At 44.1% G+C, this 26,038-nt stretch overlaps 1 protein-coding gene across 2 annotated transcripts in view; it reads right to left on the bottom strand.

Moving 5' to 3' along the window:
* Positions 1 to 2,560: 2,560 nt before the first annotated feature.
* Positions 2,561 to 26,038, bottom strand: part of NKAIN4 (sodium/potassium transporting ATPase interacting 4) — a 49,756-nt gene continuing 26,278 nt past the window's right edge. The window contains exons 4-8 of one of the 2 annotated variants that reach the window (XR_011699354.1): positions 20,792 to 20,989; positions 12,900 to 12,960; positions 9,793 to 9,877; positions 5,300 to 5,387; positions 2,561 to 4,839 (exon numbers count right to left, since the gene is read on the bottom strand). Coding sequence is in view for 1 of the 2 variants with exons in the window: in XM_071573113.1 (XP_071429214.1) it covers positions 4,830 to 4,839; positions 9,793 to 9,877; positions 12,900 to 12,960; positions 20,792 to 20,989 (354 nt within the window). In the remaining variant the exon portion in view is untranslated. The remainder of the gene's footprint in view (positions 4,840 to 5,299; positions 5,388 to 9,792; positions 9,878 to 12,899; positions 12,961 to 20,791; positions 20,990 to 26,038) is intronic. The other variant, XM_071573113.1, reaches the window with a different exon arrangement.

Below are 26,038 nucleotides of genomic sequence, written 5' to 3'. Positions count from 1 at the left end.
GGAAAGATAAGTCTGCACAACTCATTCATAGGAAGAAAATCTAAATAGTTTGCTGCTGGAGCAATCTTATTTGCAGGGTATCTTGGCATAAGTGTAAAAACTCACTACATGTGCCTCCTGTGCACAGTTTCTAGTAAGAGTTGCTGGTTTGATGTACTCTTGCTGTAGGACTGCTCCAGAAAAACTGCTGGGTTCTTTTGTCCTCCAAAAAGAGACTTTTTTTGACAGACTCTTATCCAAAGTCCTGTGTTCTCAAATGAATCTTTGCTCTGCACTGAAATCAAAGGCTGCTTTTAGCAGTCTCTCTGGTTCTTTCTCACTCATTGGAAAGTGGTTTAGAGATTATTTTGCTAGGGCTACCTTCAGTAAGTTTGAGTGAAAATGGGAGTATTTTTTTATACAAAATGCATTCTGTTGAGACAAGAATACTCAGCAGCAATGTGTTGTGGGAAGGGGAGAATCTAACTTTTTCTTCTGAGCTCTTTGCTGTCTTTTCCTCCCTCTTTTTTGTTGAATTTTCAACAACTGATGAAAGGTATCACTAATACTCAAATCTACATAACAAAGTGAAAAAGCCTGGCCTGTAGAAGACTCTCCAACCTCTTCAGTCTCAGATGCCCTCCCCAGGTGAAAGGCTCTTAGCTCAGGGTCACTAGAAGGTCTCCTGGAAGCTTCTGATGTTCTTCTCTGGCTCTTGGGTACTACCCTACTAGAGGACAGCTATGGAAACTTACCTTCTATTTGCTGGTTAAACTGGTGATTCTTATTTAAAATGGAGTAGTCTATCATTTAGCCAAAAAGAGTAGGCTTTGTTCATACTCTAACTTGTTAACTGAGGGGGAAAGGAAAAATATTTTTAAAAGTAAACTGTTCTTTTTCATGGAATAAAATTTTTCCTTTGTTTAACTTAAAGGTCTGAGTATCTGATTCCAGTACAATTCCCTCCTGGGATGGGGGTGTTGGTGGTGTCCTGAAATGTTAGAGTGACATCAGGTTGTAGGTCACTTCTGTTCTTCAGTGCTACATATGCATGAGAAAAGCAGCTGTTCTTACCAGGCTTGAGCTTCCCTCGGAATTCCCAAGGCAATGTGTGGGAATCATAGAATGGTTTGTGTTGGAAAGGATCTTTAAAGCTCATTCATTCCAGCCCCTGCCATAGGCAGGGATACCTCCCACCAGCCCAGCTTGCTCCAAGCCCTATCCAACCTGGCCTTGGACACTTCCAGGAATGGGGCAGCCACAGCTTCTTGGGGCAAGCTGTGCCAGGGCTTCAATACCCTCACAGGAAAGAATTTGGATCCTCCAGATTCTCTTAAACTGCACAGAAGGGATAAGGATGCAGAAGAAGGACCTGATACATGAAACTAAGCAGGTGGGGTATAATTCTGCATCTGCACTCCTTGCAGAGTTTTGTTATGTGCCTCTTGAGTGCATCCATGGAGGACGGAGTCCTGGCTGTGGAGATGCTTCTTTCTGGTTCCAGCTCTGGGTATTGAACAGGATACTGGGCTTGTCTGTGAGTTACTTTAAGGTGTCAGTTGTCCTTGGACCATGTGGGAGGGCAGCTCTCTGCATCCCTGCCTTCAGAAGAACATCATATCAGTGCATCTCTTGGCAAAGGCAAGAGAAATTAGTAGTTGAGCAGTTTAAACTGTCCAACCCTTGGAGGATTTGGTGGGTCTATGCCAGACAGCAGCTTTCATAGAGAACAGACAGAATGTCCCCAACATGCCAAATTAGGTGTTGTGTGGGTTCAAGATGATATTGGCTTTGTTTTGCCTCTATAAATAGCAGCAAAAGCTTGCACTTTAAATAGAAGTGCTAATCCAAGAAGGGAAAACAAACCCAGCTCTGTGCTGGAATAGTGTTACTTCCTCCTGAACTCAGATCAATATGGCTGGAACCAAAATATCAGTGGGACTACAACACTGGAAATGTGGCAACTGTTTCTGGGGCTTCTCTTATGGAACACTTTAAAATCGTGGCTTTTCAACATCTGGAAGGGGTAAGCTGTTTTTTTTTCTATGGGAAGATGTTCCTTCAGAAACAGGTGTGGGTTGTTTTTGGAGCTGTAGCATCTCCAGCAATGCCGGTCCCCAACAGAGGGCACTCCTGAACTGGAGATAAGGGAACCCACCAGAGCAAACCTTTCAGCTGCTCCTGGCTCTGAGAGCTCTCTGGGGGTGGAACCAACTGTCAGTTCCTGCTCTCACCACTGCGGGGACCGTGTGCTACTTAAAATGGGTCCAGCAACGTAGGAGAGGAGGGTTTTCAGAGGATGAAGGATGAATGGCTCTGCTAATAAAAACTGGAGGAGGTAATTAAGTGTGGAATACAGCCCTTGGTAGCTTGACTTAGTTTCTTCACAGACAGTGGTTTGGGTTTTTTTTCCTTTTTATGACTTATTGCAGTCAATAATCCTGCATATTACAGACTTACCTGAATACAGGCTTTGTGTTTATTTTTCCTCTATTAATTGATGCTTTTGCTGCAATGAACACAGGTAATTCAGTGGTAGATATGAAGCTACTCATTCATCACACTTTTATTTAATTAATCTTTACCAGTGTGTATCCAAGCCAAGAGGCAATGCTGTGAAATGCACAGTTTGATGCTTAGTCTCTTTAGAGTACTTGGCAAGTGGTTTTGATCAGTTTGATTAGTAAATATGGCATCAGGGCTTGGAGAACTGTGGTGTTAAAACATGCAGACCTCAAAACAATTCCAGGAGTTCCTTCATACTATCACCTGGAAGATTTTTTCCCTGAAACTATTCAAAGCTGAACGTGTGCTTTCTCCACCATCTGGTTGCTCTCAAACAAGGCCAATAAAGACTGCTGGTATCTGATGGACAACATTTCTCTGAGGAAAAGAAATCATAGTTGACCAAAAAAAGTGTGAAGTTGGTGTTTTCTGATGCAAAAAGGAGAGACTGGTTTGGTTTTTTTAACAAGCCCCAAATAAATGAAATATTTCATGGAATAATCTCATTGACTAGACAATAATATGTATTCTAACATTCCTCTTTTTTTCTGCTCTTCTAGGGAACATCAGGACAGGTAGGAATAAGTGTAATGCACAAATTAATTGGATTAAAGGAGAGATGGAGAAAGTGCCAACAGACAGTGTGTGCACTTTGGTGTGTAGGGTGTTGAAATGGGGATTTATCTGCTGTTCCACTGGGCTGTTTTAACTTGGTGGTCACACCACCTTGACTAATAAAGGGAGTAGTTTTGTTCTGTCAGGCATAGCTGTTTGAACAAGGCTTGAGCTTTTTCTTAAGTCATGACACTAACATCAAACCAGTTGTGTGTTTGGCTCTGTCACAAGCTGTGGCTTTTGGTGGCTAGAAGGGGAGAAATGCTACAGAAAACAGCATTTTTACTTGCAGCTGCACTCAGAACTCAGAATGTTCACTTGGACTGGGTATCTGGAATAGAAGGCTCACAGAAATAAAAAAATGCCCTCTTGGTGCTTATGCATTTGGGTTCATAGAAGAGGACTTTGCTTTCTGGGCTCTGTGAAACAGGACACAAAAGCTGCACTGTTCTGTCTTTGATTTAGCACTTAATGTTCTTATTTCTTTTAATTCTTTCACCCTTCTCCCTAGCATGGCTTCCAGCTTGACTCTTCTGGAAAGCATTTCTCAAACTGCCAAGTAATCCCAAACAGATTAGGTAAGAAAACAACTACTTAGAACAGCATTTGCAAGGTCCCAGCCACAGAAGCCCATGGCTTGCTGGCAAGTGCTCTTTCTCTGCTTGATACTCAATGTGCTGGGAGACACAGCTAACAAAACTGACACTGTTTTTGTAGGTTTTGTTTTTTTAATTAATTGCTGGAGCTCATTAATGCAACTTAATTACACTTACATTCCCCCTTCAGCCCTTTCCCTCCCCTCAAAAAAAAACTGTCACAAAAAAAAATGTTCCATGGGGATGTTGCCCAGTGGAAAAGGCAGGGACAATCCCACCTGTGATCCATGAAGAACTAGACCTTTTTCAGTGTCCTGCAGGGATTCAGCTGTGTATGTGGTTACACCAGTGTTAATTCAACGTAGCTGAGCAAACCCAGAGCAAGCTGCAGCTGCTCTGAGAAGGGCTTGCATGTGGAAAAGGGCAAAGCTCAATGCTGAGTAAAGATCTGGGGCTTGTAGTAGTTTTTAGCTGTTCAGTGTTACAGGAGTTAAGTCACAGGACACTGAAATCCAGGACAAATGCCTATTGCCATGTCTACAGAGAAGGAGAAAGGGAGTCCTGGATGGGCAGGGAGGAAGAAGGGAGGAGTTCTCAACTATAACTTAGAAACCAAAAAAGCCTAAGTAACAGAAATGTAAAGAGCCCCCACCTTGTTCTATACAGGCAGGGAGAAGATGAAGTCGTGTTAGGGGATTTAGGCTCTTTTCAGGACAAGGGAAAGGAACAGATATTAACTACAGAACGTAGGAGGTGTCCCAGGGTGTTATGCAGTGCTTCCTTCTTGATGGATCCAAGGCGCAAGGAAGCAGCTCCCACTTCAACTGCATCTCCTGGGAGAGGCTCTGGGTGAACTTGTTCTGCCAGAGGTCTTCAGCCTGTGTCGTTTCTGGGCTGGTACCAGCAGGCTCTGGTAGGAAAGGTTCATAGGGCACTTGGAGAGTTAAAACCAACTGTGTGGCCATTCTTTGATGTACATTCATTGCATTTGAAAAGAAGACAAGGAACAAAAAATGGAATGGAGTTCACCATCCTGCATTTCCTCTGCCAAAGATCCAGGCCACAGGAGGCTGTTTCCTGCAGCACCTTTGATGGTGGAGTGCAAGGTTTGTCCATCCTCTGGCTCCTCTTCACTTACGCAGGCCTGTAAGGGGGGGGAAAGGGTTAATGTGGGACACCAGAGTGGAGCAACTGCTCCATTGCTTACTTAAGAGAACAGAAATGGTGTGGAAATAATTAGAACATTTTTTTTCCTTTTCTGGGCTTTTAAACATTATTTATCACAGATGAGGAATAGGACTGAGAGCTCAGAGGTAACATGGTTAAGTTGCCTTCAAGCCTGGAAAGGACACTATGCCAATGTCAGACCTGAATATGCTGCAGTTAGGCCAAGGAACAGGTATGAGCCAAAGTGTTAGATCTATGGATCCTCAGCATTTGGAGGTGCATAATGTTTGGTTAGGGATTTAAGAAGCTAAGGGTCATCTCTAGAATAAAGTAGCTGCTTGAAATTGCAGTGATGTGCTTTTTGTGCAGCAGTGTGAGCAGATCTACTTTTGGAGCCAGCAGTAAAGATGAGTGATTGGTTTTGGCTGAAACATCACCTCTTACATATGCAGCTTCAGGCTGATCAAAAGAGTTTGCAAATTCATGTTGATATTCAGCAAACTGTTTGTTTGGTAAAAAGTCTACCTAGAAAGAGAAGCAGAAGCATTTTGTTTTGTGGGTTTTTTTCTCTCCTCAAAACAACGTGGGATTTTTTTTTCCTGTTTAAGTAAAAGTTTCCTTTGTAAAGTATTCTGGTAATCATTAATTAAAGAATGTTATTTATGTACTTGTACCTATCAGTTATCTATTGAAGATCCCACTTTCAGCCAATAAGGGATGACTGTTGTGTGGGGTCTAGTCCTTTAATGCTCATTCTCACAGCTGCTTCATGCCCAGGGCCAGCAGCCACTGCACCACAACAGAATGATCAGAGAGTACTAAAGTGAGAAATTGCCAACTGGAGCCTTAGATCACTCAATTAACCAATACCTCCTGTTGCTGCCCTGTCAATACTGAGGTCTCCATCTGATAAAAGTCACACCCTCTCGTGTCATATGACCCTTTCCACTGGTAGATCTGAGGAAAGGCAAGGCAGTCAAATGTGGCCACACAGCTTAAATTAAAGCTCCTAAACCATTAGTGTGATGTAGTACTTGGGGAGCCAGATCACAGTGAGTGTTATGGGCTGGAGTCTCACAACTGTGCAATTCACTGCTTGGCCTTATAAATACAGTCTTAAAAAGGCAGGAACATCTATTGCTCATCTCTGCACCTTTCAAATAAATAGAGGCTACTCCTGTCACCCAGTAGGTTCTTGATTTAGCACTGAACTGGGTACAAAATCATGCTTTGAGCCTACTCTGCTTTATAACTGAGATTGCACAGTGCTGCTTTCCAAAACACAGTGGGAGAATGATGACAAGAGACCCAATGGCTGGAGTGGGAGGGAAGTGCTGACACAGGATCAGGAGCTCTGGGCCTGCTCCTGCTGTGGCAGGGAATGCTTGGAGATAAAGAGTTTTAGTGGGGAATGTCACAGCTGGCTCAGTTAACCAGTTATAGGTGTAAAAATGCTTCTTTGCCTCAGAGGATAAAAATTCTGTTACTACAAGTGAAGAAGAACAAAAGCACCCTGGAGCTGAGGTCCTGTGCTGTGCACCCAAGGGGTGCCAGCAGGCACAGCCTGAACTTGAGGGTCAGCTAAAGGAGGGGAAAAGGCTCAGCCCTTCCTGAAATCCCTGGAAAGATTCTCTTGGCCTCAGGAGAATAACTTTGGCTTTCAATAAGTGATTTATTTCCTTTGTCTTTGACATGGAAATTAAGGCACTGAAGACTTCAACATGTCTTCTATCAAAAGTCTTGGTATATTAATACAAAATAATTAGTGTAGTGCCTTGATTGGTAATCAGCAGAGAGATTAAGGGTAACTGCTACACAGTAAAACTTTCAGAGCAATTTTTTCTTGATAACTTGAGCCTCTTTTACTTAAGGTTGTGACTTGAAATAGTAACTATCACAACCAAACTCCCCTGGAGTCAATGAAATATAGAGCAGAAACAGCTGAGAAACCTAAATAGAAGTAACTGTATTTTTAGAAACCCAATTTTGCTGTGCAAGTGTTGGAGCTAGGAATTAAGATGAAGCACACTTGACTCTTGCCTTTGTAAGCAACAGTACAAAATAATGGTTGATTTTTTTTGTTGGATTTTTTTTAAAGAGAAAAATAACAAGTGACTGGATAATTTTGAGGTTTTCCACTGACTGGGGACTTGCAGCTGAGGTCAGGGAGAGTAGGAGATCACCATGATAAAGCTGGGGTTGGGTCTGGTCAGAAACAGTTTGGGGAGATGTTTTTTTCCTCCTAGTAGGAGGCAAAGGTATTTAAGAACTTCTTGCAGTGCAGTGGATGGAAGCTGAAGGGCAGAAATGGGGTGCACAGTTTGAATACTGAATTTAGCAGCTGATCTAGGAGGCTGCCAAGGAACTCTGCAGCTTCCCTTTAGTATCTTTGAACTGTGGCAGCACATTTAAAAGTGCTCTAAAACTTGGGCTGTGTGTTCAGTGCAGAGATTGTGAGGGTTAGTCTTGGATATAAACTGTGCTCATCAGTCGAGGTCATGGCATTGTTCTTGAGGGCCTTGGATCTCTGAAAACTCATAAATTTGAAGAGGTGAAGAAAAGAGATTAGGGAAGAATACAAGCCAGGACAAGGGAAAGGGCACACAGAGAGGAAAGAGTGTGATCTCATCAGAAAAGGATAAATAAAACTGCAGTGAACAGGATAATTCCATTAGGGAATGAAGGAAAGTGATCCTGTTAGAGAGTTGTGCCAGCCCAGCAAGAGCATTACCAGGAGTGCAGCTGGCAAGGGGGTGATGCCACCCTGAAATGAAACTTTCTGGTTGCAGTCAGTAGTTGTGCAGAATACATTTGGGTTTGTTCAGCATTTCCATTGAATAAAAGGAGTTAAAAGCAGAAAGCCCATGTTCCTGATCCCCAGCTCTTCTCTAAATTTACACTTCAAAGAAGTTGGATGTATTTGTTGCTTTGCATCTTCCAGAACAGGATATATATATAAAAAAAAAAAAAAAAGAAAATGCCTTAAAGTTATCACTAAATGATTTTCACAGAAGGACAAGGGCATCTGGCCCTCAGTGCCCCAGACTGGAACACTCCATGGCATCATTAGCTGAGAATCAATTATCCCCTCACTCCCATTCATACATGTGGAAGAAGGGCAGTAGTAGGGCTGAAAAAAATAAGCAAAATTTGCTATTTGGTGAAATTTGAAGAGGGTCACTTTATCTACTGCTCAGCAGTTGTTTTCACCTCCCATTAGCCAGAAAGAAACTTTATGTTGTGGTGGCAGCAGCTGCTGATACAGAAGTGATGGGCTGAAGAACAGGAGTGAAGAACAACGAAATTATCCGTGGACTTCAGTAGCAGCTTCCCATCCTCCTGAGGGCCTGGAAGGAAGTCTTACATTTCTAAGTTCTGTCCCTATTACAGTCTCCCCATATAGCAAACTTAATTTATAAGTGATAGGCTCCTTCACAAGCAGAACTGGTCATTTTGAGAAAAAAGCAGCCCAAATCCTGTGCTGTGGAATGTGATGTTCCTTCAGCAACTGCAGCATCAAGGGAGTAAATCAGGGAGCTGCTTAAGCCTCCACAGCTTCTGCAGACTCTGAAAAATTCCACCCCACTGGGACAAAATGAGAGAGAAATCAATATTTAATCTCCTGTAGCATCCCTTGTAATAACAATATAGAACCCCAAAGTTACAGGGAATTCAACAGCTTTGCAAAAATTACTTGTTCTCCTGATCTTGTGCTGCAGTGACAAAATGGGCAGTAAGTCCTTGGGAAATTAGAAGGGCACATCTACCAATCTATTTAGGGGGAGTTTTTCTTCCCTCAGCCCCATTCTCCTGTCCCCTCCTCACATCTTTCTTTTTGGTAGGACTCTCTGGTAACAATGTTCCCCCAAAACAACCTCCCTTAGCATCTGCTTTAAAAATTTTCTACATGTAGAACTGCCTCGTGCAGATCAATTTAAAAAATATTAAAAAATCATATCTCCCTGCTGCTTTATGCAGACAATACTGGCCTTTATGTCTGAGAATCTTATTAAGAACCAGCTTCTAAGTGGGCAGAGTGAAATTGTGATCTTGGGCCTTCAGCAGTGGGATGGGATTATTGGAGGACAGAAATGGGAATTCAGCAATGGATCTCTATTACTGGTATGAAAGAAGCTGCTGTGGAAAACTCCCCTTTCTGCTCCCTGCTCTCAGCTGAACTCTTGGGCTGCCCCATACATGGAATAGAATTTAAAATAAATAAATGAAAAAACCCCAAACTTTAAGAGCAAACCTGTGCCATCCTGCATACAAACCATCTAATGCTCACTTGAATTTAATTCCCTGGAGTGTTACCTTTGTACCCTCCAGGTTCCCCAGAAGTGTCAGAAGGGACAGGCAGATCCTGTTCCCAAGAAAAAGTCAAATTTTGTGGTGCTATTGTGAGAAGATTATTGGAAGAGCACAAAGTCAGTGGTTATAATTACATGGATGTGTGGGTCAGAGCTCAGTTATGACTGTCCACAGAGCTAAATACCACTTAGACCATAATTTAACCTTGAGAGTGAGGACTGTATTCTGCTACTGCTGTGGCTGACACTTCCTTCCTCCCAGCTTCTACCTTTACCTGCTTGGGAACCAACCACGGCTGAAAAAACCTCCTTTTGCTTTCTTCAAGGAAAAAGGCATCCAGTAGTTTGTGTACAGTAACATCCTGTAGCTGATCCCACTGTTTCCTACCAAACAGCACTGCCACAAACCAAGCACAGCAAGAGCAGCTTCACCCTGGCAACCTGGGGCTGAGCAGGGGCTGCTTCACCCCTTCTGGTGTCCATTCATTCATTCCTTCCATGCCTGGAAAGCCTGTTGGAGGAATCAATCTGCAAGGAGGAAAAACCCCAAACCTGGGGTACCCTTGAGCCATCAAACCAAGAGACAGGGGGAGCCTCTTAGCCCAGGAGATGATACTTACAGGTATGTCTGCTTGAACAAAAGGTTGGTGGGTTTTTCATTGACATGGTAGAGAGGGAATGGATCAAATCCACCAATGAAATCAACTGAAAAGAAATCAAAACTCAAATAAACAAACAAACATGGCCAGAAAATTGAAAGGAAATGAAATAAATGGTGCATGTCGTGGCATAACAGAACAGTGACAGAACAGAAAAATGGTTTTACAGGTATGGATTTCTGGGATCTCCTGGGATGGGCAAGCACACCAAAGAGCTAACACAAGACTTAAAGCAGAGCTAACAAAAGACTCCAGAAAAACCTCCTTGGATGTTGCCACTACACTGTGACTCCACATGAGAGTGACTAACAAAGCCTCAGCCCTTCCACACTGTGCCCAGGGGTGGAACTGGGGAATGGCTCCTGAGGGAATGCCAGGGAGAAGTTGGCAGCACAGCAATCCCCCTGAACGTTATACAGTGAAGTGGGGATTCTCTTGCCCCACTTGTCTTTCCTGTAAGACAACAGCAGCTTTGGAAAAGTGCAAACACCTCATTATCTTCAGCTCTGATATTTTTCACGTCCCCCCTGCCAACTCAATTCCTTTTAATTGTGTACAAACAGGAACAATGCTCCCCTTCTGCAGTGCTCACACAAGGGCAGCGCAACTCAGCAGGGACAGTTGGAAGTGACAATTCCCTTAGTAACCAGAGAAGAATTTTCCAAGCCTGTCTCAGTTCCCCTGCCATCAGGCCAAGCCTGTATCACCGAGCTGGCAGCACAGCCAGGGCAGGAGGGCTGTGATGTGCTGTGATTTGTGACTGACCTTGCAAAACCCTTTAAAAGAGATCCAGCTTAGACCACGTTTTGGTGCCAAGTCAGTGCATTTTGTTTGGAAGTGTGAAAGTCATCCTGTCCAAGTGCCATTTCCAAATAACAGGACAGTCTTATTAACTATCTGAATGCCTGTTTACTTTTCTTTCCTGAAGGTGGCACTATTATTTTAAGTTTTAGCTGAACAGTTTTGGTATTTTTTAGTGATCAAACAATAGGAAAAAATATTTACTAATACACTGAATGAGAAAAAAAAACCCTCTTAAAAATATATTAAGAAACCCAAGGGCACTGAATTCTGAGAAATTCCATTCGATGGAAAACTTAATGCCAATAGTGTGATTTTGGAACAACTGTCAGTTAATGGGTGAAATCTCTAAAGGTTCTAAGTTAATTGTGGGGATAATTCCTCAATCTTTTCTCGACCCCTTTTTAAAACATTTGAGTATCTTAAAATCAAAAAAGGCTACAATTTTAAAAAACAGATACTCACTTCATTACCTCAACTGTGGAATGTCTAAATTAGGAAACCTTAAAGAACTGCAATTCCGAGTAACTATCCAGTACATGGAGCAAACACAAGTCCTATCATTGGAGCACCTCTGGGAGAATGGTTGAGTGCATTCCAAATCCAAGCCACTTAAAAAATAAATCTTAAGTGTGTTTCATTGTTGCAATACATTACAGTGCATTAGCACATCTGAAATATTCTTGCCCACAAATCTGCATTAGTAGATCCCTGCTGCTGTGTTTTCTCATGAAAATCACGTTAGCATGAGCTTCCTGATTAATGTGCCTCAGCACTTATAATTACTTCATGCTGCATATCAAAGCAACATTTAAAGGAAACCACAAATGGAAGAGAAAATTAAAACGCAGCTCAAATTTATTCAGGTCACTGGAAGGATCTACCCCTGTGAGTGTGAAATATTGATGGTTTGTCATTGTTAATTATTCAAGCTGGCATTTTAACTCCAAGCTGGGAAACTGGGAGGGAAAGTGAATTTGTTAGTGAAAAAAAAATAAGTATCCTGAAATTAACAGCTCTGTGTTTCTAGATAAAGCTTCTTCCATGTGGTTGCCTTTCCTAAGAGATCCCCCCTATAAAAATGAGCTCTGTCAAGTTACTGCTTTACAATATTCAGCAGGGGCTCAGAACTGGAGCTATTTAGCTAATAGAAGAGCTATAGGGTAATTTAAAAAATATTACTATAATGTAGCACCTTCTCTAAGTGCACTGCCAAGTGCTAAAAAAATGATCAATAAAGCCACTAGAATGAGTTCAGGCACACAGGAAGGAAGGAAAAAATCATGAGGACAAGTCAGATAAGTAATGCATCTTCTCTCACTCCTATGAAAACATATTCTTCACATACTTTCAGATACTCAGTTCAAAGCTGTTGTTTTTCAGCTCTCATCCATGCCAGCTGCTCTTTCAAACAACAAAGCTCCTTGTACAAAACTAATCAATGTCTTAAAGAATCAGTACTTGGGTATGTAAAACCTTTGGATCAGGTTCTTTGCTGGAGGACACTGGCCGAGACCAAACACATTGCCAAAGAAATCAAACTTCATGTTTCTTTTAACTTTATGCATGCATTCTTCTGTTTGTAAAATTATTGGTCTCAAAGTGAGTTTTAGAAGGGCAAAGCAACCCAGGATGAGGTTATGGATACCTGCATGGATCCCACAGTCCCAGATGATGCCTCTGAGCCTTCACTCTGACACACCCCACAGTGACTGCACGGCACAGCAGAGATTTGTATACCAGACACGGGGGAGCTGGCTGCTTTCTCCTCCTTGTAATTCAAATACAGTGCTTCCTCTGCTCTTAAATTAAGTGGTCAGATTGGTCCTTGGCAAGAAATCTCATGTTCTGTTTCATCCTCAGCCTGTGGCACATGAGACTCAGCAGGTCCCCTACTGGAGCCCCGGGCTGAACACTTTGTTGTAGGTGCTCTTAATCACAGCAGTAATATCTCAGTGGCATTACTCTTAGACTATACAAGCTTGAGAACAGAAACAGCTGCCCAGTTCCTCTAAAGCTCAGCCTAGCTGAGAAGCCAGAACTAAGCTCTTCTATGGTGCAAGTGTAGCAGAATTACAGCATCTAACACGTAGTGAAAAGCCCTCACAGTAAGAAGAGCTGATCCTTGAGAGGTGGGTAGTGCCACATCCCATAGAGGCAGAGATGGAAAGAAGTCTGATGGCAACTCAGGCCTGACAGAAAAACATCTGAGAGAGAAATAGAATTTACTATAACCTTTGCCAAGGGATCTGTTGATAAATACTTACAGCTGTCTTCTTCTTCTGTAAAAACACTAACAACGTAACAGGCGTAGACAAAGCCCACCAGCTGGAAAACAGAGAGAATAAATCATTTTAGAATCAGTCACATGAGCTTGCTCAGAACCAGCTCAGCACCACTTCAACAGCCAGGATTTACACTCCTCTTGGCATTACTGTGATGGTGGAGCCAAGTCATATTTGCTGCAGGCAAGGGGTGCAGATACAGGAGTCAGAGAAGACACTCAAAGCTGGAAAATACAAACTTGTAAGACCCATCCTCACCTTCAGAGTAGCAGCATGTAATTGCTTGAATGATTGGCAAGAACACAGGTTGGCTTTGCTGAGTCTCTGTAAGAAGGGATGGGGATGCAGGAGAGGGCCTTGTGTAACATTTTAGAGAGATGGCTACATACAGAGACATCAGGGGTAGGTTTTATTAACAGAAGTCCAGGGACAAGAATTCAGCAGCTCTGCATTCCTGTCACCTGAGGTATGCAAGGGAAGAGAAATGACTTTGGTGCAGGAGCCACCAACAAGGTGTGAGTAGATTTTAGGCAGATGAGAAGGTAGTTAACCATAAAATGGTGATGTACTGGCAGAAAAGCTCAGAGACACTGAAATCTTTAGTAATTCAGTTGGTAGCCTGCAGAAGCTCTAACACATCAGAACTGCCTCGTTCAGCCTCATTAGCAAGTTGTAATTCAGCCTGAACAGAGAAACAAACTTCTGGTACTATGGGAGTTAAGCATTCTACATCCAAAAGGGTCTTATTTTGCTTTGCCTTCTCCCTGTTAATCAAATATCCTCTCCATCCTTCATTTTACATCTTTACATAACACCCCACTTAGAGAGATCTTGGTTGACAGTAACTGTGTTAGTAAAGTTATTGTGAGGCATAATTGTTTTCCACTGTGAACTCAATTCTTTCAAGCAAGAGTCAGCCTGTAACACACAGTGACTCACTCCAAGGGGAGACAGAATGATGCATGGTAGGGCTTGAAAAGTAGAGTCCATTCATTTTTAATATGACAGAAAAATACATCACACTAGAAAACAAAAGGCAAGATAATGAGATTTCTGCTGGGGAGTTATACAACATTTGTGGTTTCTCCAGCTCTCCCAGACAAAACACGCCTTGTTGGAAGGAACTGGAATGTTTTTGTAGCATCACTAAACCCTGTTTTCCCTTTACATTTTTCTACAATCATCTGAAAGACAAGCCAGCTCCCTCCCTTCCTTCTGGGGGAGCCTTATGGAAGCACACCCCAGTACCTTGGTGTAAGAGGGGGAGCTCTGGGGACTCCCTCATTCCCCTGCTGTGCATTTCTGCTTCAGGCTAAGGTTCTATGAGTGACAGGAAAAAATAAATCCTCTGGGTGTGATGCTAACCACAAAACCACGTGCAGTGGCCAATCTAATTGTACCTGCTGACTTTTAGAATTGCCTCTGAGTAGAATTGCTTTCTAAAGGCAGACAAAACTAAACAAAACAATCAGAATATCAGAGATTTCTCCTCTCTATTATTGCTTGTACTGTGCTAATGTAAATTAAAAACAAACAATAACTTCAGGTTTTAAGGTTTGTGGTAGTTTAGGGGAAGGTCTGAGCAACCATGCTGGGGAAGGATCTGGAGCACAGGTCTGATGAGGAGCAGTGAGGGATCTGGGGGGACTCATCTTGGAGAAAAGGAGGCTCAGGGGGAACATTCTTGCTCTCATGACAGGAGGGTAGAGCTGGGAGGGAGTCAGGCTTTTCTCCCAGGTAACAAGCTGACAATAGGAAGTGGCCTCAAGTTATGCCATGGGAAGTTCAGACTGGATATTCGGGGCTATTCCTTGGCTCAAAGGGTTGTCCATCCCTGGCACAGACTGCCCAGGGCAGTGGTGGAGTCACCATCGCTGGAGAGATTTCAAACACACGTAGATGTGCCACCTGGGGACATGGCTTAGTGTCTGGGCTTGGCAGTGCTGGGCTAACAGGTGAACTTGGTGATCCTGGAGGGCTTTCCCAACCCAAGGGATCGCAGGGCTCCGGTCCCGGCGGCCCCGGCTCTGGCCGTGGTGCTGAAGCCCCGAGGGCGCTCCCGGAGCCCTGAGAGGCGCAGCGAGCGCTCAGCTCCCCCCTGGGCTGCGGGACCTGACCCCGCTAACACTTGAGCGATGCTCCTGGAAAACACAGTGCTTTCCGCACTCCACAAGATGTGCAGCCACCCCTCTGCACACTCTGGGCTCCAGCATAAAGGCATTTACACAAGCAACACATCAGCAGTGTGGTCACACCACCTCTGTACTCACTCTGGCATTTTTAGAGTTTGAAGATTCAGCCTTTTACATAAGGTCAAACCACACAATTTACATACACATAAATGCAGGAACGATGCATCTGGAATGTGTACCCTGAGTCCAAGGGAACTCCGGGACAGCCTTCTCCCTCCCCCCCTTTCCCATCACACCTCAGAGCAGGAACTTTGGGTTAATAGCCATGCAAAGTGCATCCCTAAATCCATTCACTATTACACTCCATACCATGTAGACACAAATCTTACATGATAGCTGTGTCAGGAAACTCCTGATAGAATTAACAATGAAAATGATTTACCTGCCCAGTTTCTGGGCAGAGTGGGTGAGCGATTATCAGCTGCACTGTCACAGCAAACCTGATAAACCTCTGAACATTTTTCATGGTTCAGAAGCACCAAGAAATAGGAGTGACTTGGGAAGTTTGTTTTGCACAGAAATTGATGCCTCATAACCCTCAACCATCATTCCACTCACCCCATACGTTTTTCCTTTTATGACTAAGGTGACTTTTTGCATTCAGAAAAACAAACCAACCAACCAAAACTAGTAAATTAAGTGAATGTCCCTAAGTCTTTAATTCCAGCTCCATTGGTGTGGAGGGGTTTTTTTCGTTTCTTTCATCTCTTGCCATTGCTTCAAAATTATTTGCTTTGTGCTTAAAATCTACTTTTTATTGACTTTATAATCCATTTCTTCTTTACATGAGCTTCATCAATAAAAAAATCTTTTTATTTAGTGGCAGGTTTTATTCAAAGAAGTTTTGCTAGTCTTGTGATCTGACCAGAACAGGAGAATTTCAGTGGCAAAGAGTGGAAGACACGTACAGAAAAAACATGAATTGCATTTTAACATGGGCTGACCTAAACTGTGATTAGACATACAATCTCAGGGATTAACTGAACTCACAGGAATCCCTAAATCCTTCAGAATGAATTCTGAATGAAATACAGATACAGGGGAGAAATACCACTCAGACTGTGCAGTCCCTTCCACTGGAAGACACTGCTGAAGTCTGGGATGAGCAGCAGTTCTCTTCTGACTTCATCCCTGACAAAGATGTGGCAAGTCCTCAAACAGCACCCAGGTGAGGAGCAATTAACACAGAAGAGAAAGCTTCACAGAGGGCAAGAGTTTGGAAGTAATTTCACCCTTGCTCAAGGTGCCACGTTGGTGATTTCAATGCAGAGGATGGGTTTAATCTCTACTGGCCAGAGAAATGGCAAAAATTCTTAGATTCTTGAAAATTACATAGTGGAGGTGAAAGAGGAGGGAAAACGCCAGCAATGTAAAATGACACTAAGCTACTGCTCTAATTCCCCAAAGAATGTTCTAGGGCTTTAGCCTCTGCTGCTGTTTCTCTGCTGTTTGTGCATGTTCAGTACCAGCTTTCTCCAAGCTGCAGAAGTATCCGATTAAGGTTTTTATTAGGAACACATGTTGGAGGCAGGTGTGCTCCGTCAGCCTGTCACACAGCCTGGGAATGCACTCACTGAGGGACAAAAGGGGATGGAGCTGGGCTGTCCCAAGCATTCTGCAGGCAAATAAACAGAGAGGAAAGACAGGAAGAGACAAGTATACCCAAAGGGAGTGAGGAAAACATATGGCTGAACATCCCTCAGCACTTTGAAGTTAACTTTGTAATAGCGAGTTGAAAAGTGTTCATGAAACAGCAGCGTTGAACTAAGGAAAAGCTGAATTAGAGCAAGAGCTACAGAAAGGGTGCAGCTGGATGCAAGTGTGCAAAACACACGAAGGATGGGAAGGCAAATTTTAGGAGGTGTTACTGTTGCGTGTGTAAGATCTTAACTTTAGCTTACCTCTGTCCTAGAGAACAGTCCAGACTCTCCAACTCTTCTATCAATAGACAAAACTGGCTATTGCTTTTTCCACCACAAAGAGTAGGTGCAGACTCTTCTCCTTTCAGAGGAGATGCATTCTAGGTTTCACTTCTAATCAGAGCTAATAAAGTGTGTGCACTCTCATCAGTGCAAGAGAGGGGAAAATGAAGAGATCTCTGCTATGAGAAAGCAAAAATTCATCTTATGAAAGGACTATTGTGGCCAGATTTCCAAAGAGAGGCAATCAAAATCCTTTGATTCCTTGACCTTCTTTACTCTCTGGATGCAATATGACCACTGAAAATCTATCTTCTGCCAAGAGCAAAGCATCTCTTGTGCCTTGGTTCTCACATAACATCTGCTGTCAAGGCTTGCATTTCTGCTTTCCTGGGAACCTTCCAACCTGTCAGTCTGACTGAAAACAGCAGACAGGCAGGCAGTGAGACATTTCCAACTTCTACTGAATTCAATGAAGCCTCAAGAAAAGCCTAACCCCCTCCCCACTCCCAGAACTGCCATATGGACAGCCCAAAGCTATGCCAGGTATTTCAGAACTGGGAATCACTCCTCTCCCTGCTGGCTGACAGGCTGGGGACAGGCAAGATGAATCCCTGCTAAGACAAAAACAAACCAGATTTCTTTCCTGGACAAAGTAGTTGCTGTTCCATTCCCTAACTGGGTTGGTAGGATAGTTTTACAGAGGTATTTCTAAACCAGCACAGACTTCTAGATGTTGTTACAAGAAGCTTTTTCCTCCAATGTGTTCTGTGCTAAAGCTTTGAGAAAGATTTTCATATTGGGCCCTACAGCTGCTTGTATCATGTGTGGTGATTAATATGCCCAAGTTTGATTGCATTCCAGATTAAAGGAATTGCTTTTGCCTTCGAGGAGTACAGACAAGCTCTGAGCAGAAGCAGACTGAGACCTTATGTATCCTCAAATGTATGCCCAGGAGCAGGATGATAGTCAGCAGGAGTCAAGGCAGCCAACACTGTGCTCACCAGATGGGTTCAGGTTTGCTTTCCCTCTCCTATGCCGTGAATTACTGAACTCAGTGAGCCTTGCCCCAAACACACAACGCTGTGCTGTACAGTTCCTCAATGGTCTCAAGGAATTTGTATTTCCAGAAAACAACCCAAACACCCCCAGCTGGGTTCTGCATAGTTAAAGAGTAAGGATTTACAGTCCTGTATCTGGGATAGGAAACAAGCAAAGCCGAACACACAGCCACAGCTCACAACTTGTGAAAACCATGAGGCAAAGCATAAACAAACCAGAGAAAGCACAGTTTTGTCTGTCCCTTGTCCTTCTGAACAGGGAACTTACTATTCTGGTCTCAGACAAAGAGGGAACTAGGTCATGTCTCTTGCTGCATCCCCTGAGCCATCAAGTTCCTGGTGGTATTTTTGTGCTATCGATCTGGTGTCCCTGCCTGTCTGCAGAACTGTACCTGCCATGCCCTGGGGAGAGCTGCCTGTAATAAAACCTGCCTCAAAGTGAGAGAAAAAGAGCAGAAAAAGATACTGGCAGGGATCAAAGAGTTTGACCCTCAGAGAGTGAAAATAAAGAGAACTGGCTGACTGCTTTCAGGCAAGGTCTGAGGCAGAGAGAGAGATTTGCCTTCTGCCTGACCTCAAAGAAGAGGGGGAAAGCTCTATTTCTCCCACTACATGACAAAATTATAAGAGCTTTTCAAAGCCAGCAGCTCTGAAAGCTGTTGAAAGCTTAGTTACAGGCCAGGGGCTTCAAATACTCTACTTTTATTACAGGACAAGTGGAAATTCAGTTCACTGCATAGCTCAGCCCACATGGGTTTCTTGCCTACAAGTATTTTAGCCTCATTTCCAGGGTTTAGGATTCAAAAATCCATTTCACCTAAAGTCTCTGGGACAAGTAGAGGGAAAATATTTGCCTAAATCCTATTTTATCTTTTATTTCCCTCCTGTCTCCCCATCTGGCCCTTAGTGGTGTTTTGCAGATGCACAGAGAAATATTGTCATGTGCCTTTGGGAAGAAGCAAAGGAAAACCCACTGCCAGAGACAGAGTTCTTTATATCAGTGTGATCACTTAGCCCAGGGCCATGTGCCTAAGTCATTAAGCTGCCAAAACCCAAAGATCTACTCCAAACAGGCCCATTTGTTGGCTCAAGTTGTAGCCCAGGGCACAGGGGCTGTGCCAGCTCAGGGGTTCAGAGAGGATGCAAACAGTGACAAACTTCTGTGCTTTAAAAAGGGATTTTCTGATTTCAAAGTCTATCCATTGTTTCAAAGTCAGGCTCAGCATCAGCTCAGCACCATCAATGCTGCTGCAGCCCTTTCTAAAAGACAGCAGCTCTGTTCTCCTGGAGGCACAGGTTGCCCTTTCTCACACACGTGCATGGAAGCAACTCAGACAGTTTCCTGCAGATCATTTTCCCTGAAGGAGAACCAACGGAATATTAACAGCCAGCACACACCAGGGAGTCCATCCAGCTCAGGAAACAGGAGCTTCTCCATCTGCCTCTTCCCTGTGACATGGCAAGAAAGGGCTCTGAGCCTTCCCCCCTCCCTGCAGTTCACTGGGTCACACAGATCATCCCAGCTAAGAGGAAATGCAGGATCAGGACAATGGAAAGTAGCACCAAAAACGTGCAGAGAAGTACTTGGCACTCCAGAACCTTGGAATATCTCTGTTTGTTATCCTTTAACATTTAAACAGGGCAAGTTACTTTTTCAAGCCAAAACTGAAAGGCCAAATGTGAACATTTCACCAGTCCACGTTAATACTTAGAGCCATTAACCCCGAAGTGACAACACAAAGCAGATTAGAGATGTGGCTGCTGACTCTAATGCAGCTACAAAATGAAGGAGCAGCCACAAAGCAAGGGGACAAGAGACATTTTGTTTCACTTCACAGACAAGTGAGAAACAATTAACAATGAACATTAAGGAGACTGCATTGCTACAGAGTACTTTAAAACTCCTCTGGAAGACTGATGAGGAAAGTGTCGATGAAAACATTTAGTTGTGTATTCTGGGGGTCAGTAGAAGGGAAATATGGTGCTAACTGCTTCTTTAGAAGTTTCTTTGATTTTTCTGAAGATAAGGATCTTCTCCCTGTTATTTCCTCACAACAAATCTGCAGGTATGTGCTCTGCCACCCACCACTGAGTCATGGGGAATAAGAACAATCCTCCATAAAATCAGAATCGTTAAGGGTGGAGGAGACCTTTAACATCATGCCCAATCATTAACCCAGCCCCACCACCACATTCATCACTAAACCACATCCTTGGGTGCCATAGACACATATTTTTGACCACTTCCAGGAATGGTGGACTCCACCACTTTCCTGGGCAATTTGTTACAGTGCTTTACAACCCTTTCTGTGAAGTAATTGTCCCCAAGATCTAAACCAAACCTCACCAGGAGCAGCTTAAGACCATTTCCTCTCATCCTATAAAAAGTCTTGTCTTCTTTACCCTTCTCCAGGAAGGTCTCTGTCCTTGTCAAAACATGAATTTCCACACCCCAGTGGGGATACAGAATGACTTGTTACTGTATGGTTGGATGGATCCACTACTTCAGGTATTGCTGGTTTCCATTTCCAATTCTTTCAAGGAGTATTTTTCATGAGAGAGAACAATCAAACAAAGCACATTTACAGAGGCCTTTTCAATCAGATCATACAAAATGTGGTGGAAAATACGGGCCAACCTGGAAAAAAACCAAAACCAAACAGCATCTCCTCGACAACTGCTCCCCCCAGTGATGTACTCACCGCGATGAGGATCTGGAAGGAGCTGTGCATGACCTCGATGTAACGATACTCCAGGGCACAGCCTATGACAGAGACGTAGGAGTGGTTATCCAGCCCCTTGATGCCAGACATTGACGCCTCCTTCCTTACACACCCAGGACCATTTTCACTCCACCATGATTGGTGTCGGGAGATGTTGAACGTCAGGAGTTCACTGTCCTAAAGAGAAAAATCACAAAGAGATCTCCATTTGCTCTAAGAGTGTTAGACACGCTGGCAGATGGAGGTCACCTTAAATCCACAGAAAACCTAAAGTTTCTGAGATCCCCAGTCTCAAGGAATGCTAGCACAGATCAAAGTACGTTGGCTTTATATTTCTTCATAGAATTATGGAATGGTTTGAGTTGGAAGGGACCTTAAGGATCATCTTGTCCCAATCTCCTGCCATGTGATGCACAGAATCTGTGTCTCTGCAAAGTAGAGGTGGGTACTGGATATACACACCCCACCTACCCTCTACTGAAAATTTGAGTACCTATCCATGAACTGCTTCATGCCAGGGTCCTACACAGTCCCTGGAGGGATGCAGTGGCTCCCAGAACAGAAGCAGGCAGAGCCTGGGGTAGTCACACTTCCCAGCATGGGAAACCTCCTGTGGCAGGTCCTGTGTGGCAGCTCCCCACAGAGCCAAGAGATTCACATCAGCTTAACCAAGCTCCTGCTCCAAACAGCCCTCCTGAGAGAGGGCTTGTCTCCACAGTCAACACAGAAGCCTAAGCAGGCAGTCCTGAAAACACAAGCAAGGACACAGAAAAGCATTTCCAGGGACAAACTCAAGTTGCAAGGGCAGAAATCTGAATTCCAGCCAAATAACCTGTGAACAGAAACCAACTGCCCCATTCTGCACGTTGTGTGGGTCCCCTCCATCCACCACAGAGACTCAAAACCAGTTTGCAGAGCCATTATTAAAATATGCTGCAGGAAGCACATGTTAAGAAATGTGGACAATTAAGTGAGAAGGCATCTGCCAAAGCTCCTGACATAATCACCACAGCAGATGGCATGTGCTCTACAGGAGATGGAGGAGGGCATGGAGGTGGAGCGGGGCACCAGTGCAAAAGCAGCCTGAACAGCAAAGACAATTGGGAAAACCCCACTAACAGTTGGGAGTTCAGAGGGAGCTTTCTGCATTTTAAAGGCTATGGGGAATCATTTTTGGATGGGCAGTTACAGGGTAATGCACACAGTGCAAGGTGCTGTGTTAACTCCCTTTCTAGAGTCAGTTTTCTCCTCCAGCTCCTCGCAATTTTGGCAGATGTCTTTGGCTTGCTCCCTCTGCTGGGCTTCACTCTTCGGTGGCCCACAGATACCTCATTTCCATCAAATCACATCTTTTCTGTGAAGCTTGTTCTTTTTCTCCCAAGTTTGCATGTTCTGAGACACATGGATCTCTCCCAGCAAAAGCTTTTCCTCCTGGAGACAGCCAGCCCTGGAAGCTGCTGGGTTCTTCTCCCTCTTCACAACTCACTCACTGCTTTGGTTGGGGGAGGAGAGAGTTACCTTCTTCATATTAAAAAAAACAAACACCAAAAACAAAACCACCAAGAAAACCCCCAACCAAACAAAAAACAAAACCAAACCCACCCCCACACAAAAAAATTACTAAATTCCTGTTCCTTTGCCTGGGGCTTCCCCCAGTTAGCACAGAACCAAAGCTGTTCCCCAGGGCACCACAGGATCTGCTCTTAACTTCAGTCTCCAGGGCTTCCCTGTGCCAGCTCACAGATGGTGTCTTCCCAAACCTTCTGCCTTGCTGATGCAGACAGACCCTTCAGTGCCTTTCCTTCTCCTTACAGAGGTCTGGAAACAGGCAAAGTAAGAAACAGGCTGTTTTCCTTCCAGAATCTCCCTTTTTTCAGCCCTTACAGATTTGACTCTGGCTTAACTTTGCTTCAAAAGCTGAACTTGCTTTTGATTTAAGCATGAAAAAGCAAAAGGTTGGAGGTCAGCAGGTGGAGAGGTGGAGGGACAGGAGGCCCTAACCAGCACTCACTGATTTTGCCTCCAATTACACCCCAGACCTGTGCAAAAAAAAAAAAAAAATTAAACATTATACATCAGTGAAGAACAGATTGGAAAAACTGAGCACATTTGGATTCTGAAAGCACCACAATGACTCGCACTCACAAGCCATCCATCTCACAGATGTAAAATGAATACTGATTGCACACTGGGATCATGGATGTCTTTGTTTTTCAGAGGCACCTTTCTGAACCAGCATCTGTCTGGAGCACAGCAGGGCAGCACAAACGGGAGGGTCTCAACATGCAAAGCAGAGCTGTTCCCTTGCTCGTGTCCCTGGCTGGATGCCCTGAGAGGTACCTGCCTGATGGGGCACAACAGAAAAGCACTCAGGAAAATCCCTTAATTCACCTCCAGTTGTTCGGTGCTTGCTGGGACACTGGGCAAACAATCCCAGGATGTCTCCTGTGGTTTGCCAGCTTTGTTTGTGAGAAGATGGTTGGAGAGAAGTGAAACTATGGAATAGAACAGCACACCAAAATCAGGAGAAAGGAACCAGTTGTAAGAAAATCCAGGGAACAGCTGTTTGCCCAAACCTTTCTGCATCCCACTTGAAATCCAAACACACTGGAATACTCCCAGAAGTGCTTGTGGGTTGGAAGAGGTTAATCAGTCCCAGCAGTGAGCAAGCCCTGCAGCAGAGAGGGATCTGTGTGTGAGTGCACTCCCCCTCATTTCTTTCAGGGCTATCACTGCCTCTTTAACCTTCAGCCCAAAGAGAAATATGAGCCAAGAGTGATACAAACTCCTTCTCGGGAGCCTGTTGAAGGCCAGCCAAAAAATCCCATCTCCCTCTGAACTGTTGTAGCACCTGGGTGCCATCCGTTTGCCATCAGCCTGAGAGGGAACACAACAGCACTAAAGCAGCACTAAAACAGCAATACCTACATTTTACAGAGTCTATTTTCTGCTCTCAGCCTCACCCCACTGTGTCCCACGGGAAACTCACACCTACCTCCAACACCCCCAGAGCCAGCTGCGTTTCTTTGCTAAAATAGCTTTCTGAAAGCTGTTCTGAAATTATTTTCTAAGGGGCACTATCAGAGATGGTTTTATTTCTTGTTGTTAACAGCCTTCTGAACCACCTCCCCCAAATTTCCTTAATTATCAAGCAAGACAGCACTGCAACAGCTCTGGAACAAACTGAACCTCATATGGGAGCCCCAGAGCTTGACAGCACAATCATTTTAAACCTTTTTAGATGGAAACATTTCTTATTAAAATAGGAAATATGATGTTCATCTTTCAGTCCTGTGTGCCAAGTAGCTGTATCACCCTGAGACACAGAAGCACTTCCAGCGTCTCTCAGGAGGCTTGTTGACAATGTCACAGCATTTAAAGGCCAAATCCCAGGCTTCAAGGTTCTAAATTCAGAAGGAGTTGAGGGACAGTTTTAAGTACTCCTGCATTCATCCATCCTCCCCAGGTACAAAGTCATCCCAAGATGCTGTCCAGATTCTCTGGAATACAAATAACTCCCATTTCACTAATAAGGGTTGCTTCCATTCCAAGAGGAGATTTAGACCACCATGGCTCTGGATTCAGATCAAAGCACTGCGTAGACTACAGAGAATATAAAGGAAGGATAAGAAATAAATTAAAAATCACCATTCAAGATGAATAATTCCAGAGGGGAAAGACAAAGGGATACATTGAAATACACAACACCAGTTCCTCAAAGCTCTCTGAACATTTCTCAAGTACATGACGAAGAGCCAGTCAGCATGGCAGCTGGACAGACAGATGCTCATATGTCTTAACAGCAGGATTTTAATAATTAACTCAGACTGAGGGGTTGCAGGAGGGATGTGTTTCACGCTTGGATAGACAGGGAGAAGCTTAAGGTATTATTTCAAGCACAGCCTAGAAACTTCAGAGGCATCTCCCAGCAATTCACCAAATCAAATGGCCAGATGGACAAAGAGAAGAGAGGGAGATGGAATAGAAGCAGAGCAGAGGAGGAGGAACAGCAATCTGGAAATTCAGCTGTGAGCCCCACCACAGAGCAGAGAGATGCTGCACTTGGAGATGCTGCATTTCCCCCCCATGCTGCAAGTGTGCTCAGAGGTATGAGCAGGGCAAGTCTGCATGGCAATGCTGCCAAAAGGTGCCTGGACACTCATCACCATCTCACTGCCAGTGCTGAGAAGCATCCCTTCAAACCCAGATTGCTCTGTCACTCGCCTGCTCATTGGCAAAGCACTTACAGGAAAGCTGGCACAGGCTGGGGGCTTAGGGAGGCCCCTGCAGCATCAGGGAAGTGCTTCCTTAGACCCTTGTGCTGATCCACTTGTGTCACTACCTAATGAAATTCTGCTGTGCCATATTTCGTATCTTATTCTTGCTAAGTAAAGATTGGAGGGAAAAAAATGGGAAAAAAAGAAAAAGACAGGATAGAAATATAGAAATCAGGCCAGTTTAGCTCTTCCAAAAAGTAGAGAATGGATTCACAGAGTAGGAAAAAGCATTTTCCTTTTCCATTAAAAAACTAGGATAGTATAACTAGTGATTTTAATTTGCAATATGTGCACATAACTATTTCCTCATCTTTTCAGTTCTCTGGACTTTTCCTAAACTTTTTATATCAGAAACACGTGTATCTTTTCTCACCCCACCTGAGTTATCACCTGTCTCAGTCGCACTGGGCTGTCATTACCAGCCACAAAGTTAACAGATTCCATCCTTTCCATCTCCCTGCCCTTTCTGCATCCTGTTGTTATAAATGAGCTGCTGACAGAGCCTGCCCTGGCAGGCTGCCCTTGGCAGGAGCACAGCGGGGTGAGGGCAGGACTGGCAGGAATGCTCCTCCCACTCCCCCGGGCACACCAGGAATCACAGAGGAAACAGCACCCTGAAGATCCTCCTCAGAGCTATCAGTCCCTGAAGGCACTTCCACGGGAGCACAACTCTGTCTGAAACACTCCCCAGTGTATTCAGGCTTAGTCTAGTAGTTAATGAGTTAGTGTTTATCAGAGCAGCTCCATCAGCCTCACTCCACCAAAGCTCTTTTTCCAATATTTGCAATTTCCCTGCTTACTGCCAGGCTAATCATGAGCTTTGACTTTGGCTTCTTATCAGGAACCAAAGGGCAGCTTCCTCCCGAGGGTGCTGAGGGCACACAGAGGAACCTGCTCCTTGCAGCACTGCTGCCATCACCCCCTGACTGCTCCTACCCTGCCCTTGCCC

The sequence above is a fragment of the Pithys albifrons genome, chromosome 18 (genome assembly GCF_047495875.1).
Source record: "Pithys albifrons albifrons isolate INPA30051 chromosome 18, PitAlb_v1, whole genome shotgun sequence".
Classification (NCBI taxonomy): Eukaryota; Metazoa; Chordata; class Aves; order Passeriformes; family Thamnophilidae; genus Pithys; species Pithys albifrons.
The sequence above is the reverse complement of the archived record's forward strand: the minus strand, read 5'-3'. Positions and strand labels throughout refer to the sequence as shown.